At 39.0% G+C, this 19,543-nt stretch overlaps 1 protein-coding gene across 2 annotated transcripts in view; it reads left to right on the top strand.

Annotated features, from left to right (window-relative positions):
• Positions 1-17,161, top strand: part of LOC109929127 (SPARC (osteonectin), cwcv and kazal like domains proteoglycan 1) — a 468,013-nt gene extending 450,852 nt beyond the window's left edge. For both annotated transcript variants that reach the window (XM_048603880.1, XM_048603879.1), the window contains 3 exons: positions 5,840-5,902; positions 9,381-9,518; positions 11,475-17,161. In XM_048603880.1, coding sequence (XP_048459837.1) covers positions 5,840-5,902; positions 9,381-9,518; positions 11,475-11,656 — 383 coding nt within the window. In that variant the 3' untranslated portion in view covers positions 11,657-17,161. The remainder of the gene's footprint in view (positions 1-5,839; positions 5,903-9,380; positions 9,519-11,474) is intronic.
• The last annotated feature ends 2,382 nt before the right edge of the window (positions 17,162-19,543 follow it).

Genomic DNA, 19,543 nt, shown 5'->3' with positions numbered 1-19,543 from the left:
TTTTCTTTGTTCTTTGTTCTTTGTACAGAATAGTGAAGAGGCTATCAATAATCAAAGTGTGACAAGAACGGGTAGGAAATATATGCAGAAGGACAATTCAGAAATTAAAACCAGTGTAAGTAATGATGGTAAAATGTCAAAGATATTAGCTAAAGGGGCCCTTGGAGGATGTGATGGGGGAATTGATAACAGGGAGCATAGAAATGGCAGATAATTTAAACCAATATTTTGCAACAGTTTTCACATTCGAGGACACCATAAACATTCCAAAGATAACAGATAAACAAGGTGCTTGGAAGGAAAGACCTGGTAACTGTCTTTATCACAAGGAAGAAAGTAAAACTAATGGGATTAAAGGCATTCAAGTCACTAAGAGCTGAGGGTTTGCATCCAAGGGTTTTTATGGAATTGACTGCAGTGTTAGTGGAAACATTGATCAAGATATTCCAGAACTCACCAGATTCTGGGAGGGTTCCGGCAGATTGGAAAGCTGCTAAAGTGATGTCCCTGTCCAAGGATGGAGGGAGACAGAAAACAGGAAGCTACAGTTAGCTGAATAGTCATTGAGAAAATGCTACTGTCCATTATTAAGGAAGAAATAGCAGAACATTTAGAAAAGCTTGACACAATCAAACTGAGTCAACATGATTTGTAAAAGGGAAATCATGTTGCTCAAATTTGCGATAGTTCTTTGAAGATATAACAAGCCTAGTTGATAAAGGGGAATTGGTAGATGAATTGTATGTAGTGTTGTAATGTATTGAGTGTAATGTATCAACATGGATTGAGAATTGAGTAACAAAAACAGGAATCTGCCAGGGTTAAGTGAGTATACAAAAACTCGAAAGATGGAGGACACTGTGAGGTTTTGCACTCTGGAAGGAAGAATGAAAAGGCAGACTATCATTTAACTGGAGAGAGACATCAATAAAGTGTCGAGCAGAGAGATCTGGTTGCTCTTATGCAAGAAACACAAAAGGTTTGTGTGAAGGTGCAGCGAGTAATTTTATTTATTTATACAGTTGTGGGACATGGGTATCACTGGCAGTCCAGCATCTATTGCCCATCCCTAGTTGCCCTTGAGAAGGTGATGGTGAGCTGCCTTCTTAAACTGCTGCAGGCCCTGCAGTAATTAAGAAACCAAATGCAATTTTTGGAGGTTTGGAGATTAACAGTAGGGAAGTCTTGTTATAACTGTGCAGCATATGGGTGAGGGCGAGCAGGAGTACTGTGTACATTTTGGTCACCGTATTTAAGAAAGGGTATACTGGAATTGGAGGCAGTTCAAAAGAGATTCTCTAGGCTGCTTTCCTGTGGTGAAGAGATTGATCTATCAAGAGCACCCAAACAGAAGACACCTTTATTCATTAGAGTTTGGAAGAATGAGGGGTTGTCTTCTTGAAACATACAAGGTTCTAAGGAGGCTTGACTGGATAAACATTGGGTAGATGTTTCCACTAGTGGGGGAGTTTCAAACTAGGGAACAGTGCAACAGCACACTCATTTCCAACAGAGATGTGAAAGAATTTCTTCTGTCAGTGTATAATGAATGTCTGGAATTCTGTAACTTGGAGAGGAGGTTAGATCACTAAAAGTATTTAAAGACGAAGTGAATGAAGTTTTGAAATATCAGGAAGGTGAGGGCTAAAGAGGAGTTGAGGCCTTGGGCAGATCAGCCATAATCTTGTTGATGGTGGAGACGTTAGGGATTGAATGGCCTACTATTCCTATGGCCAGGTATTGAGATATAGAAATGTAACAGTTTAAGTGCCTTGTGTCTGCCTCATGTCATTAACTAATTAATTCACCAGCAGCTGTGGTTGAATTATTGTTTTCTCTAAGTTTAGTTTGACCAAAGAAGTCCAGTTATCGTTTCTAAACTTCCAACCATTAGTTGCAGAGAATTCCTGATCCAATCGCTCAATACCAGTTAAATGTTTTTCATTATGTTTATTGTGATATATTTTAGTAACTGAGAAACTTGGGTAGAACCTTTCGGCCCTGAGCAATGTGGCCTCTGGGGAGAAATTTGGGACAATTGTGTGAGATGTCTCGTGACAAGTCGTTTCTTTTCCAACTAAGTTCTAGACATTGACACGAGACTCTCACAAGTGAGCAGTGAGAGGCTTATCGTGGGGATTATTGTTCATTATAGCCTTCATTGTTACATCATTACTATGCTCTATTACTATGTGCTCATGTGTTCTACCACCAAAATCTCAGAATCTATGGATAGAAACTGTCCGAATCCCACTATCACAGACACTGGCAATGGACATCTTACCAGCCTCTCCACACCAACAGTCAAAACTAGATGTTACAATCATAACAAAAAGACAAAACTAAAGGCTCTGTATCTGAATGCACATAAGTTGAAGTAAATAAATATGATCTGATAGCCAATACAGAGAAGTTGCAGGGTTACAAGATTAGGTCCTGAATGTTGAAGGGTATATGACAATAAGATCATAAGAAATGAGAAGAGGAGTCGGCCATTCAGCACCCTCCCTCCCGAGCCTGCTCCACCATTCAATCGGTTAATGGCTGATCTGACATTCCTCATGTCCACTTTCCTATCTTTTCCCTGTAACCCTTGATTCTCCTATTGATCAAGAATCTATCTATCTTAGCCTTAAATATAAACAAAGAGTCTGCCCCACAGTTTTCTGTAGCAAGGAGTTCCAAAGACTCGTAACCCGCTGAGAGAAGAAACTCCTCCTCATCTCAGCCTTAAACTGCTGCCATGATTCTCCCATAAGGGGAAGCATCCTCTCAGCATTTATCCTGACAGGCCCCTTAAGAAATCTATATGTTTCAATGAGATCACCACTCATTCCTCTATACTCCAGGGAGTAGAGTTCCAACCTGTTTAGCCTTTGCTCATGAGACAGTCTCTCCAAACCAGGGATCATTCCAGCGAACCTTCTTTGAACTGCCTCCAATGCAGTGATATCTATTCTTAAATAAGTGAATGAAAACTGCTCACAGTACTCCAGGTGTGGTCTCACCAGCACCTTGTACAGCTGCAGTAAGACTTCCCTACTGTTATACTCCCTTGAAATAAGGGCCAACATTCCGTTAGCCTTCTTGATTGCCTGCTGTACCTGTGTACTAGTTTTCTGTGTTTCATACACAAGTATCTTCAAGTTCCTTTGTGTTGCAGCTTTCTGCAGTTTTTCCCCAGTTAAATATCTTTTGAACTCCCGTCCAAACTGAACTTCACATTTTCCTACATCATAATCCATTTACCAACTTTTTGCCAACTTACTTAACCTATTGACATCTCTCTGTAAACTGCTCACATTCAAAAATCACAACCAGATCGCTTCCACTATCTCTGTAGCTACTTCTTTTAGGATCCTTGGATGCAAGGGCCGAGGGATTTGTCTGTCTTGAGCTCCCATCGGTTTGTCAGGGATTAGACCATACTGCATCTCAGGGCTGATCGCTCACTCTCTTAGCACTCACTCACCTTGAGCCTATCTGAATGCTAATGGCATCCCTGCCTTCCTATACTTGGCCTTTTTGGTCTTTGCCTCCTAACAAGCGATCCTTGACTCTATGACTCAATACCAGCTGAATTCTTTTAGTACAGGCATAAAGTCAGGAAGGTTGTCATGCTTATCAGCAGTGATCAGTCAAGGGGGTGGACATGTTGTTGCATGGCACTGTACCACATCAATGTCACATCACCACTTTGTGTCAATAGCCCATGTGGCAAACACACGGCATGTTCTTCAACCAGTTATCCTTGTCTCAAAGTCAAAGGGGCGCAGCCCACTGTCAGGTTAGGGGAGACACCCTTTAGGCAGGGTTCCCCAAGCACAGTAAGTCAAGAGCAGCCACTAATATCAGTGCAGGGGCTTGGATACAGCTAGTTAACCACTTACACAGTCAGAGTCAGGCTCATGTCCTTCTGAGCAGTGAGGAGCTAAATGTTGGGCAACCTACCATCTTCTTCCAGCTGTCTTATAGACCATTTACTCCTGGAATGAAATAAAGGACAGGAATGAGTGAGGTGAAAGTGGATGGCAAAGTTGCAAATGCTGGTGCACATGGGGGGAAAAGTGATGAGGTACCCTGAGCATTTTGGATGGGAGAGCATGAATGAGGGAAGATGTTGTAAGCAGTAGTGCGAACAATCGACTATTTGTCTTGGTGGGAGGTGTGTACAGTAGCAGAGATAGTGAGTGTGATGTAACAGAGGAAAGATGGTGGCACTGGCTGGGTGGAGGCGGTCATTGGCCTTCTTCCTACACTGCTGGGCACTGAAACTGTACAGGCCTGGGTCACTACCTTGGATCAGACTGGCAAGACATGGTGTCATGGCCTTCCCTGCCAGTCCTTGGGGTTAGAGAACAACTGTACCGTTCCAGTGTTGTGAGTTCTGTAGGATCCATCATTGTAATATAACTGAAGGGGCCTCGGGGCCATAGACAGTAGAATCTTTCCTGACCTATATTCTGACAAAGACTCAGCAACCATACCATCAACCCACATGCTGCTGTCTCTCTCTCTCTGTCTACTTCGCCAACATCCCTTGATGAATAGAAAATCGAGGGTATAGCTTATATCTGAAGTCAGTAAAATTAGGTATGGCAGCATTCCCAGAAAATAGGTGAAATAATGTTCTGGGAGCTTATATGAACTCAATTGGAACAGGACAAATCAGAGTGAAACTAAGAATGCGGTATGTGTAAGTCCGAGTCACTATTGCAGACAGAATAGGGATCACCAGAAAAGTGGTTACCTGGTCTGCATTCAATCTCCCACAGTATCTGAAATCATTTTGTAAATAGTAAATTCAATAAACTAGATTGGAAGAACCTTGTGTACAATTCTGTGACACAGTATTTAAAGCAGTGTTGTGTGACAAGGTAACTGGATCATGATTCCCACAGTGGCATTTGAAAATGCCACTATTAAGATGTAAATTATCTCTTGTTGGAGATGGCTATTGCCTGACACTTGTGCAATGCAAATGTTACTTGCCACTTCTCAGCCCAGTATTGTCAATCTGGATATTGGCCAGGTCGTGCTGCATTTGGGCATAGACTGCTTCAGTATCAGAGGAGTTGCAAATGATGGTGAACTTTGTGCAATCACCTGCAAACACCTCCACTTCTCATGCAGGAGGGAAGGTCATTGAAGCAGCTAATGATGGTTGGAGCTCGGACACCACCTGAGGAACTCCTATAAAAATGTCCCGGAGCTGATGACTGCCCTCCAACAGCCACAACCACCATCCTTTGTGCTCAGTATAACTCCAATCGATGGACAGTTTAATAAAATATTTACAATGAGCTGTAGTTGAAATGCACATTCTCTTCAAGACAATCAAGGCCTCATATATTGGTTTTGATGGTTTCCATTTTTGTTTGACAAATTTACTTTTGGTGAATGAGATGTTAAGCACCATCTGATTGTACTTTTAACTATCAGAACAATGAAAGTTCAGCTGACCGTCATCAGATAGCTGCTTTTGCAATCACAACTTCATAATGGACACTGACAGTTGATTTAAAATATTAAATTCAAACTGTATGAGAAAATAACTTTACGTCCAGTGATTTATAGCTTTATGCACATTTTCAGGAAAGGTAACATCTGCCGTCATGATACATCCATTGACCTTTCTTGAGGTATTGAAAATTGTGAAAAATTGTAATTTACTTTTTAAGCATTGTAATTGAATGCTATCCTCTGCTTTATGTGAAAATGTGCAGCTTTCTGAATATCAAGTGTAAAACAAAATGCAGTAATGTTTATGCAGAGGTCAGTTATTGAAGGTATCATTCGCAACCAATTGGGGCCTACTATCTGTTAAATTCCATTTCAGGTCTTCCATGCCAAGCTGAAATTAATAAGATTCAAAGGCAGAGCAGAGGGAAACATCTTTTAGGTAAGCATTGTAATGTGATGAGAACTACATAGTGTGATTGATTAGAGTTCAATGGTGTGTGATCTGAAAATCTATAAAAGATAAATAAATCTGGTTGATTATGATTCATTAGGATGAGATGAGTTGAAAGTGGTTTCAAAATTGTAGCACATCTACCATTAATTTCAAACGTTATTGTTATTCCGCTTTATATTTACGGTATGGAATGAAAAGATCAGAAAAGAGCTGGAACAACCCAGTTGTTGAAATGAATTTTTCATGTCTGTCCTGTTCACCTCACTGAACTTTTCTTCAACTTCACAATACTGTAGTGCAGTACGTCTACCTGTATTCTAAATGTGACAATGTAAACTTTTTAAAATTCTGCAGTTCATTGGAAATCACAAATGGTTCAAAACACCATCTATTCCTTTATATTTCTGGTTCTTTTCCAAACCCTCCCCGTCCCATTCTCTACTTGCTGTCACACAAACTGGTGTATTCATCCCTCAAGCTAGCAAGCGGGTATTGTCAAACGGACAGTCAGGTAGGTAGTGAATTGCTTTTAATATTCTGGCAGAATGATTGAGCATGAGATGATTAAAAACATGGAATGCAAGGATAGAAAGGGCCATTGATAGGAGGAATTCACTCAGCAGTCAATAAACACCAAACTAAATTAGTGTAGAATGATACATTAATATGTATTTTCAAAGGCACAACAAAATTATGGTCTATCTGCATACAATTTTAAATAAATAAATCCAAATATACAACTGCAATGGTTCAAATATCACTAAAATGATGTCAAGTCTACTCACTGCATCTACAGCAAATATTAAAGAAAATTATCAGGGGATTCTCAATATAAAAATGAAATATTTGCTTGCTGCACTTGCAAAAACACTATTCACCATCCTAATGGTGTGTTACTCTCTTTTCAAAATAATTTTATGCTGCATTGAGACTTATTTAGGGATTCAGAAAATGGAAGATTTTGTTCCTGTTTAATCTGAAGTCTGAATTCAAAGTAGACTGTTAGACGAGAGGTAATATGTCCACTTGAGGAACAGAGATCTGCATATGTGTAATATATCATTTCAAAATGTCTCCAACACACATGGCTCAAAAATTATTTTTTTGCTGAAGAATATCATTATGGTTCCAACTGCAGAGGATGACTAAAGATATTTATTTGGGCATATTACTCCCATCTGTAAGAGAGCTTCTCACTGCACATATTACATTTCCCATGAAATACACCAAGTCATTTTATATATGGAGTAGCACTTGCATAGTGCACATATGTACCAACACTTCTTTTTGCATTCAAAATTGGACATGACTGAAATTGACCAAATTTAGACTACAACAACTTGACTCAAAAACTATGTTGTTGTCCTTTGTTTGAGCAGTTAGGTTTCTGACTTGGTGACTTATGCAGTAAACATTTGAACAATCCAGGCTGTGATCTCAGTTTGTGTTCAGTTCAATGATCAAACTAGGATAGTGCGAGGTTGTTAGTAACTTCCTTAATGCCCAAGGGTTGGGACGGATACAACTCATTAGGCTTTTCACCCCTAGTTACAATGCACTGAACCCTGGAATGCACTTATGTGGATGTAAAGTAAGACACAGTTGTGTTTGAGAGTGATACTTCATAGAGGCAAAGTTTTCTGACATTTCCTGTAAAGGTTCATATGGATAATAGCAACTTAGCATCCTGAAAGCATAACCTTTAATAAACAAACTACCTTCAGGAAGAAAGGAAGAATGAAAACAGTGAAAATGGAACTCATTTCCAGTGAATGAAACATCTTCAATTGAAACAGTATAAAACTGACCTAACAAAAAAGGAACTAACTGACCAAGCTTCTCTACTCAATTATAATTCCTTGGCTCAATATTCACTAACATCAGTCTTCTCAGAGATTGTTTTGTCTCTGTTTAAAACTGCTGTCATGAAAACAGTGTCCAACTCACTCAAGCCTCTCATTCTTCTCCAAGATACTGCAACCATTAGACTTATTGCAATTTAGTCTCCTATTTTTATGGTACTGAGAACAACCCTGTCAAAGTTAACAGCAAGTTTATTGTTTTATTGACCTTCATCTTCCTCAGCTTTCCTCTGGCCTTTCATAAGTTGACCATTGCATTCCTCTCTATTGCTATTTGACTGGGCTTTAACATTAAACCTTCTCTATCTTCCACCTTCATGACAATTCCCTCTTTTAAATCCAAATCTTTCCATCCAATTTTATTCAATCCATCTCACCCATCTTTTTATCAAATTCCCACAACTCAAATGTATCCCACTTCCTCTTCCTCTCCTGTCCCACAGGTTTCATTGTCTCCTATTCCTTGTTTAGACACAATCCTTCTTTGATATCATCTTTAAATATGGTATTGGCTTCCATGTGTACGCTGATGGCACCCAACTCCATCTCTGTGCCTTAACCCTTAAAGCCTATGGCTGTGCTGTTTATCTGCCCAGTGTCTGGGAAGAGCCAACTATTTCTTCAACTGAACATTTGCAAGACTGAAGGCATCCTCGGAAACTGATTACATCTCCTTCATCTGTTGCTGGTTCAGACTGAACCAAAAGGTGTGCAAGCTCCATGACCTGCTCAACCCTGATGTACACTTACCTTCGGCATCCAAGCCTAACTAAGAAGGTTTACTTCCATGTCTGAATGATTGCTTGCCTCTATCTCAAATGCAGTATCACTCAAACCCATATGTATATATTCTTCAATACTCTCCTCACTAGTTCCTCTGTTCACCCATCACAAGCCCCAAACTCATCTAGACATTTGAAATCAAAACAGAAAATGTAAGCAATATTCATAAACAATGACATCTGTGGAAAGAGAAGCAAAGTAAAGGTACAGGTCTGTGTCCTGTCATTAGTACTCAAATGAAACGCTACCAGCCTGACGTATGCATTCTATTTTGTTTTTCACAGATCCTGTCTGACCATATTTCTAGCATGTTCTGTTTTTATTTCCACCGTATCTACCGTATATTACTTATATATATGGTAAGCTGCAGTCTGCACTTTGTTGTACTCATCACTCCTGTCCAATGTCCACACTGCATTGAGTTTAAAGCCTTGCCCCTGATATTTGAATACCTGCATGACCACACTCAGCCCTTCTCCAGATCTATGTCCCAGCTCACACCATCTTCTCTCCAGACTCTGATCTAATTTTATATAGTGCTGCCACTCCCACCAGGGTGGTGGAAACTCTGGCACTTCCTTTTACCCTATGAAATTCAGAAGATTTTTACATTCTTTGACTGTGTCTTTGATTACTTTCCCAAACATCCCCCGCTCAGTATCTTACCTCTCCTTGAAAAGCAGCATGGGAAGGTTTGATATTTGCAAGGCACTAAATGAAAATTGTTATGTATTGAGCCATTGGTTAAACCAATGCAATATTTTGAAAATATTAAGTTAAACATTTTATCACAATTTTTCTCTTTCTGGTTTCTTTAGGTGCTTTTATACCAAGGTGCAATGAGGATGGATATTACAAACCAATCCAGTGTCACAGTAGCTCTGGACAGTGCTGGTGTGCTGACAAATATGGAAATGAACTAGCAGGTTCACGGAGAGAAGGGACTCCAATCTGTGGTAAGACCAGCCAAAGTAGGGGATTTTTCACTATTAAGCTGTGTTCTTCTTTTGAGATAGAGAACAGGGCAACAAAGTATTATTGAAATTCTTTGCTAGATACAGAATAAGAAACAAACTGCCGCATGCATCTTTGATGACTACAGTTGAATTTATTGGCCTTCCTTTAAGATTAAGGTTCCCATTGTTGGATATGGTTGGCACCACTTACTGTGTACAATGAATCAGTTTAGTAAAATCAACCTTTGAAGGGTTGGATATTATTGAATTATAAGTTATGACATCATTAATAATAAAGAGAAAGATAGCAAGCCTGAATTGTGAACCTGACTGAGACTGTTTCTCTGTAAATTGCAAAGAAACATCATAACCCATCTATCAAAGTAAAATGGCATGATGATATAGGCAACTGTCTTCAGAAATAGATTTTAAAAGTTCTGTGGCAAATGTGAGAAATTAGTGTTGCTGATATTGAAGGACAACAAAATGTAAATTGTCCATATAATATTTCCCTACCATTTTTCAAAACCAGTTAACCCATTTAAAATAAAGAACTATAAGAAATAGGAACAAGAGTAGGCTGCTTGACCCAATGATCCTTCTCCACCATTCATTCGGATCATGGCTGAACTGACATCCTTCACATCCAGCTTTATCCTTCCCTTTCCCCTTGGTTTCCCGACTAATCAAGATACTATCTCAGCCTTAAATATAGGCAAGGACTATGCCACCAAACTCTGTGTGGCAACAAGTCCCGAAGAGTACTGCTCTCTGAGAGACAGAATTCCTCCTCGTTTCAGTCTGAAATTGGTGCCCCTGATCCTTGACTGTCTCATGAGGGGAAACATCCTCTCAGCATTTGCTCTGACAAGCCCTTTAAGAATCCTATATGTTTCAATGAGATCACCCCTCATTCTTCTAAACTTCAGTACCAAATGTTTGTTCGCAAGACAATCCCTCCATACCTTGGATCATCCTAGTGAACCTTCTCTGAGCTGCCTCCAATGAAATGACATCTTTCCTTCAATAAATCGACCAAAACTGCCCACGGTACTCCAGATGTGGCCTCACCAGCACCTTGTACAATTGCAGTGAGACTTTGCTACTCTTGTATTCCAACACTCTTGAAAAGAGAGCCAATATTCCATTATCCTTCCTGATTACCTGCTATATCTGTGTGCTAGCTTTCTGTCGGGTTTCATATAAAAGTATCCCCAAGTACTTTTCCATTGCAGCTTTCTGCATTCTTTTTCCATTTACATAATATTCTGTTCTTTTGAATTCCCTTCCAAAGTGAACAACTTTGCATTTTCCCACATTATACTTTGTTTGCCAACTTTTTGTCCACTTACGTAACCTATCAATATCTCTCTGTCAACTGTTTGTATCCCTCTCGCAGCATGCCTTTCCACCTATTTTTGTGTTGTCTGCAAATTTGGCTACAGTAGATACACTTCTTTCCTCCAAGTTATTCATATATAAAGGATTATTGCATGTTTAATTCGCAAAAGACTATAATTAATCAGGTTAAGCATTACTCCACTAATACTACCAACTTCAAGATTCAAATAGTGGAAAAGCAATAAATGTTCACAATATATGTGATTTACAATAGTAGTTGTTTCCTGTTTAGCTGAACTGAATATTTTCTTCCATATATTCAGTTCAGAAAATGCTCATTACCATTAAGATTTTCAAGTGCCAATCTTTTTAATATAGATGGGAGCCAACTGATTTTTAGTTTTAAATAAGCTTGTTTAATTTCAACCATGTCCTTATAAGTTTTATGTTCACAACATGGATATTTCTCCTCTTTAACATTGTAAAATATGACTTCCAAAATAGTTTCAGCTGAATATTCAAAACTTAATGTGGCACATGGAGTACATTAACGGCATTTTACTTGGGTTTTTTTTTGAAAGGCAATATTTTAAGGCCCTAATCTTTTACTTTCAGAAGAAGATCAAGAGAATTCTGGTGATTTTGGTAGTGGTGTGTTCCAAGTTTTGTCTGATGACCAGGATGATAAGAGAGAAACACAGAATGAAGAGGAAGAGAAAGTTTCTCAGGGTGGAGCCAATGAAGATGATGAAGATAGTGAAGATGACAAAGATGATGATATTGGCTATATCTGGTAGTTGCATTAACTGCATTACTACCTGGAACTGTCATAATTTGCACACTGCTCAAGTTCATTCTTATATCAATTTGTCTGTGGTACTGAGGAAATGTTGCATCTGAGAGAAAAAAAATTAAAAATCTTTTAGATAATAAAATGTTAGTCTAATCAGGACCATTTTGTTCATCTGTTGAGCATGCTCAGTACCAAAATATATTTTGAAATGTGTTTCTGAGCAATAATATAGTGGAGGAAAAATTGTTCAGATTTCTAACAAGACTCTTGGATAAGAGCCGTACAAATTAACTAGTCTCATTCTGAATCTACATAGTTTAACTAACCCTTAACATTCACTGATTTTCCAAAATGAATTGAGACATAAATTATGGAGCCTTCTTAATATCAATTCTTAGACAGAAAAAGAAATGATTGCAACAGAAATGAACTTACATTAATACCATTATACTAAAATACTTTAGTTCTGATAGATATTATGCACATTTTATTTACATGTTCATCATCTTTATGTACATTTATCTTACATATGTGCATGTCATCATTTTAATATTGAATATTGCTAAAATAGCTGGCATGCTAGCGCCAAACCATCACAGGTAATTCAAGGAATTGTGAAGCTCTGCGCAAGCTAAAAGAACAGTATCTCATTTTCCGCTTGGGAACCCTGCAGCCTTCAGAACTCAACATTGCATTCAATAATTTTAGGGCTTCTCCCTTGTCCTTACCCCAACCCCCACACACCAGTTCTTGACATCACATAAGCTGCTACCATAATCAACTCTTTCTCAGTTACTGATGCTCCCTATTGGCAGCTATTCACTTTCCCAGGCTGACATTTATCCATTTCTTTATCTGCCCGACTGGTACTCTCTCTTCCTCTCTCTGGGCTCCATATCCATCTGTCGTTTATTTCTGTCCCCTCCTCCCCACCCCATTGTCAGCATATATACCAACCTTCGCCCTAGCTACAATCACTTCTGAAGAAGGGTCACTGAACCTGAGAAGTTATCTCTCCTTTCTTTCCACAGATACTGCCAGACCTTCTGAGTTCTTCCAGCAATTACTGTTTTTGTACTTGAAAAATAATTTGGCTGGAATTCCATATTTTCATTCTGGGTTGAAGTGCCTACCCTCGCAGTGGCAGGAAGCTCCAAATCACATAGTTAGAACGTTGCAGCATTAACTATCTTATTGAACAAGACTTTTGCCTTCCATTTGCTTCTAATGATACGTTTCATTGTTTAAAAAGCCACAATTTGTTTGGAGTCACACATTCATGTGGAAGCTATGGGGGAAATGCTGTCCATTGAATTTACTTATGGAGATCTTTGGCTGTACGTTGACATTCATTGCAAATATTGCAGTTCTTCTTCACATTTATACTGTGGAACCCTCCCTGCACGGTGTATTATTCCTCTAATAAAGCAGTACAGTTCAGAATTATCAAACTTTTATTTGGGTAACTACTCCCACCACGTCCATAGATCCTGCTGGTATTTTTCTCACTTTTTTTGCCTTACAATGTGACTTATTTCTTCCTGCCCTCCAAACTAGTTTGAACCATTGTCCACTGTCCCACTCCCCTTTGAATGAAGTAACAGCAATCCTCTGTAGAAGTTTACCTGGTTCAAACAGTGTCTCAGTGGCTAGGGAATCTGAAACCTTCACTTCAACATCATTATTCCAGTCACTTACCACTTTACTGCTGTCATACAGGGACACAACCTCCAAAAAGCCATGTGCCAACCTGCAGCAAGATTATTACTGCAAGAACGGAGCTCATTAGTTCATCCCTCAGGGTGTCAGATGTCTATTCTTGTATCTGTTCATGGTCCATCTAATGACAGTGCATTTTCGTTCATTGCCTCTACATTGAATTCACTGTCTGCCACTGAGATTAATTTACATGTTCTGACATTCCTATCATTTCTACCTTCTCCAGCCCGTCCTGCAGTTTGTTGAACCTTCCTGGATGTTGATGCATTCATTCCATCTTAGCCATTTGTAGCAGGTTTTGTGACAGGCCATGGAGAGCATTCATATATTTCTGATACACTGCTCAAATCCTTCTCTTCAACTTTTATCAACTGTTTGCTGTCTCACCTGGGTGTGACACATCCTGTGCCTCCAGCTCCATGTCCACACCTACTTCCTCTGGCTACCTTGTGCGCTGGGTCAAACCAAATTTCAATTTTTCATCCACAACACCTATACCGCTTTGAGTTGGAGTCCCTGGGAGGTTGTGCATGTGAAACAACACATGACACAGTTGTTGCTATGTCACCAGCAATGGAGTAGACTACAAAATCTTGCTTTTCTGTGATGTTCTATACAGGCTTTTAGCTGGCAGTCTCTGAAGTCTACTATTACTAACTACACCGTTAATTTTAATCAATTTGAAGAATTTCCTATAACAATCAAATATCAAATCCTTTTTGTATTTTTTATAAAGGAAGTTGAAGCTGGGAAAGAGATTGAAGAACACATTGGAACATTAAATAAGAAAAGATTCTCATGATCCTACTGATGACAGGTTCCCAAATCTGCATCTATTTTTCAGGCTAGTTTGGAAGCCATCAATGGGCAATTCTGCTTCTCTATAGGGTGTTAAATACCAGATGATGTGACATCCTTCTCCTGTAGCCTGGTATTCCTTGGCATTGTTTGCTTTTGTAGGACAGGTGCAGTTGCTGTTATCTCCAGATTCGGTAGTCCTAAGCAAGTATCTCAAAATTCATGGTAACAATGTCATGTCAGGGAGCAAGGGCTGGGATTGTGAGAGGTAAGTGTGCCAGCATGTATTATAGAGTGTGAGACACTTACGTGCATGTTAGCAAGTGACTTTTCATGTGGGCAAACAAAATGACAGTGCTTGACTATTGCTTTGGGAAATGTCAAGTGCTTCTCGGAGATTTAGCTCTCTGCCCTTTACCACATCTGAAGCACTCTACCTTTGCCGATCTGATCTGTAAACTTTATCCAAAACCACGTGTGCATTCTTGAAGTTCTTGTCCCATTCAGAAGCCAACTCATTCCACATTATTTGTGCTGCTGTACGTGATGGTCCCTTCCCTAGTTTCCCAACCATGTTATACATCCATTGTCAAACATGTGCCAGCAGCACTTTGATATCAGCCACTAATGCTCACCCGATTTCTTCTTTTGCTCCACTCTTCATATTCTTCCAAGCCCTGACTATCTATTTTACTGCTTGAAAATGTTTAGAAAAGGAAGCCGCATCCATGCCAGGCCTCCTTCCGATAAACTCAGTACTGGCTGTTTCCACTTTTCCTCTGACAGCTATACTGAAATTAGTCAGCCACCAGATATGACCAGCATCTTCACATTTTAGCAAGCATGCATTCTTTGCTGTATCTGTGTACAAGGAGATCACGAAGAATCAATGCGTTATTTGGAATTTCTTTATGATAATGACACTTTTCCATGAGTGGTTTGATTAATAATCTGTTGTAGGACAAGATATAATGATAAGAAATTTGATAAGAAATAAGAGTGAACTCTAAAAGGCTAAAGCTGGTAATGTTAAACTAGATTTGCTTTGGTAGAAGTGGTTTATAACCAGTGGTATCCACAGGAAAGGTGGCTGATTACAGATTGTTGAGAAGTGAGTAGTCATTAGACTCACGTACGGATTTCTTAGATGAATGATAAATAAACAATAGGAAAATGATGCAGTTAAGATGAATGATATGATCAGTACATGTATTTACAAATGAACATTTTCACATGAAGATGCTGCTAATTCAACCATGATATTTATATAGATGTGCATGGGAATATTTTGTACGCTAAATAATTTCAGTGTATGAAGGATTGATCTTAGATATGATCTTAAGGAAGCTCCATAGCAGTACTTTTCGATTTCATAGAGTCTGTGTCTGTACCACTGCATCAAGAAGTAAGGGGCTTAAATTTGAAATGGAAATTGCATATTGCCTTCCCTTACTATAACTTGATCAGAATATGTATAAGTTACTTTGTATGTTGTATTGCAGATTGTAGTACGGATTGTAGTAGGAAAGGCACTAAAAATGTTCATTAAACAATAAACTGAAAGGCATGTTATGTAATGCTTCCTTATGTGTAGTTATGAATAGTCCTGCTAATTTGTGTTAAACATTTGTTGCTTATAGAATTCTTACTCTGAGTCTAACTTCGTGTGAAAACAACCTGAAACAAATTGTGCATTTCCTTCTCAACCTGTAGGAAGCAACAAAAATTTGAATTTCCAAGTTTGTGTAATTGAATGATTTATTACTTCAGTTTAAGAGTATATGATTTTAAATGCTGGTTGTAAGGGAACTAAAGAATTCTTTACCATGTGTTAGTGCACCAGTTTCAGAAATATGTAATGATGAAATTTTACGCATACATTCTCAGCCGAATACTGGGAACTAGATAGTTTGCGCATCTTTAAATAGAGGAAGTTGTTACAAGCTAACTGACTATTTTCTTGCAGTTTTTTTTATTCTGATGTTACTTTTCTGATCATTTACATTTTCAAGCTAACTGTGAGTCATCATTTTAAAGTTTGGCTATTTCTCTGTAATGTTATCGAGTATTTATTCTGGTTATAAAGTTTAAGTCTCTGGAACTGGTTGGTTGTTAGTTGTATTATGTAGGTTGTATCTTGTAGGTATATCAATTTACTAGACGGAACTTCCACTAGTATTTTTAATCCAGTCTGTCTAGGCTGTGTTCGACAAGAAACATCATATCATATCTAAGTTGTTCTCATCCATTTCATCCCATTAATTCTGATGCTTTGTAGTTAAATTTGATCATTCTTGCTTTGATGCTACAATTACATTTGCCTTGAATTTCTGTGCGAACCAGTTTCTTCAGAACAACGTGCAGAGAAAGAGTTTTGTGACCGCTGAACCTCTGATTTATCATCTGAGTAGAAATACTAGGACAGACTGGTGAAAGGCTAAATCCAGTGACTGATTCTTGGATTGGGCTAGCTGACACACTCCGTGCAGTGCCTTGTAGCAAAAGAGCATTCCACATGGAAAGAGAAAGAAAGGCCAAATGGATGCCATTGTGTTGTAAACAAACTCTGCCTGGCCAACATGTAGCATCACTGGTAGTTGTTGTGACAATGACTGTGAGCTAGCCTATGCCACAAACCTTGCTGAAGAGCATGGCTTATGGTCAATATATATAGACAAGACAGCAGCAAAATGACTAGCCATATTTACTTTCTTCAGTATTTTATATTTGTAAAAACAACAATATTTTATGACTGTAATCTACATAGTCTTTAATCTCATCTGTAGGTGTTGTATTTGTATTTATAATTCTCTTTTGTGCCAGTACCAGAATTCTGTTTTTCTCATGTTATTTGTCTTACATGTCCTAGAAGTTAGACTATCCTGATTAATATTTCAATTATTCTGTGTCCTATACAAAGCAAAGTGTGTGCCTTGACTGGCTTTCTGTGTAACTGGTCAGTTAAAAAGTCTTATATTGTTTTGTTGTTTGTCCCAATAAATCACATACTGCCCAATATTGTTTTCTGACTATCTTTTCTAGCAGTAGAAAACACTTTAGATTCTCTTGTTTTCGTGTACTAGATGAATGGAATGATCCATGAACAGCAAGCAGGATATCCCTGCCAATGTAGGAGCAAATTACTGCAGATGCTGGAATCTGTACTAAAAACAAAAAATGCTGGAGATCACAGGGGATCAGGCAGATTAAGAGTCAGCTAAACGTGAAACGTTAGCTTGCTTTCTCTCCATGGATGCTGCCTGACCCGCTGTGATCTCGAGCATTTTTTTGTTTTCAGAGTCCCTGTCAAATGGATGTGTTCTGCACCACCACCATTCTGCTAATATTTCCATAAAACCAAAAGGGGTAGGAGCAGAATACCCAACTCCACATTCCTGCTTTATCTCCATATTCCTTGCTTTCATGACAATCAGGAATTTGACTATCTTAAGCTTAACAATGAAGAATTCCATGGATTCACTAAAGTCCAAGGAAAAAAATTCCTCCATATTGACTTAAATGAGAAACCTTTCACTCTGAGGTTACACATTCTGATCCTAGACTCTCCCACAAGACAAACAACCTCTCCACATCTACCCTGTCAAGCCCCCTAAGAATCTCATGTATCAGTATGGTCTTCTTTCATTTTTCTAAACCCAATCAGTACAAGCCGAGACTATTCAATCTGTCCTCAAAAGAAAACTCTCCATACTTGAAATCAACCTAGTGAACCTTCTCTGGACTGTCGCCAATGCTAGTACATCCTTCCCCAGATAAAAGGAACAAAACAGTTTGCAGTATTCCAGCTGTGGTCAGACTAGCACCTTGTAAAGTTTTAGCAAGGCTTCCCTATTTTATATACCATTCACTTTGCAATAAAGGCAAAAAACTTCAAATTAAGGCAAAGAAATAAAACACTTCAAATTTTCGTGAGCAATAATTGATTTCAATAGTTGTATGAGAAAATAATTATACGATGAAGAGATAAAAGAATTTTAAAGTGACTATAAAGTAAATGTGTTGCTATAGGTTTGTTTGAAGGAGTATTAAAGTACTTCAAGGAATTCTCTCACTCTGCCTTTCTCTTTGAAGCAGAAAGTCATTAATATATCAAAAATATTGCTGCATAGATTTTATTGGTCAGCGCATTGAGTATAGGAGTTGGGAGGTCACGTTGTGGCTGTACAGGACTTTGGTGAGGCCACTTTTGGAATACTGCCTTCAGTTCTGGTCTCCCTGCTATAGGACAGATGTTGTTAAACTTGAAAAGGTGCCATAAAGATGTACAAGAACGTTGCCAAGAATGAAGGGTTTGAGCTGTGGGGGAAGACTAAATAAGCTGGGGCTATTTTTCCTGGAGTGTCAGAGGCTGAGAGGTGACCTTATAGAGATTTATAAAATCATGAAGGGCATAAATCGGGTGAATAGTCAAGATCTTTACTCCAGGGTAAGGGAGTCCAAAACGAGAAGGCATAAGTTTAAGGTGAGGGGGGACGATTTAAAAGGGACTTAAGGGGCAACATCTTCATGCAAAAGATGGTGTGTGTATGGAATGAGCTGCCAGAAGAAGTGGTGGAGACTGGTACAATAACAACATTTAAAAGGTATTTGGATGTGTACATGATTGATTGATTGATTTTATTGTCATGTGTACTGAAATACAGTGAAAAGCTTTGTTTACAAGCGGTACAGGCAGATCACAGCAATGAAAGGATGTACAGATCAAAAAGACTTAGAGGCATACAGGTTACATTGCAGGTTACATTATTTGAGGCTGGAGTCCATTCAGAAGTCTGACAACAGCCAGAAAGAAGCTGTTCCTGAACCTGCTGGTGCGTGTGTTCAGGCTTCTGTATCTTCTGTCGGACGGAAGAGGTTGTAGGAGATCGTTACCGGGGTGCGATGGGTCTTTGATGATGTTGGCTGCCTTTCCACGGCCGTGTTAATGGAGTCCATGGATGGGAGATTGGGTTCCATGATGGTTTGAGCTGTGCACCTTCTGTAGTATCTTATGGTCCTGGTCAGAACAATTACCATACCAGGCTATTATGCACCCAGACAGTTTGCTTTCAATGGTGCATCTGTAGAAGTTGGCGAGGGACCGTATGGATATGCCAAATTTCCTGAGCTGCCTGAGAAAGAAGAGGTGTTGTTCTGCCTTCTTGACTGTCGCATCTACATGGGAAGTCCAGGACAGATTGTCGGTTATTGTCACTCCGAGGAACTTGATGCTCTTCACCTTCTCAAACTCAGTTCCGTTAATGTAGATGGGGGTGTGTTCTCCTCCTTTCTTTCTGAAGTCGATGATCAGTTCTTTAGTTTTGCCAACATTGAGAGACAGATTGTTTTCATTGCACCACATCACCAAGCTCTC

Source organism: Rhincodon typus, chromosome 12 (genome assembly GCF_021869965.1).
Source record: "Rhincodon typus isolate 14 chromosome 12, sRhiTyp1.1, whole genome shotgun sequence".
Taxonomy (NCBI): domain Eukaryota; kingdom Metazoa; phylum Chordata; class Chondrichthyes; order Orectolobiformes; family Rhincodontidae; genus Rhincodon; species Rhincodon typus.
This window is presented reverse-complemented; position numbering and strand designations above follow the sequence as displayed.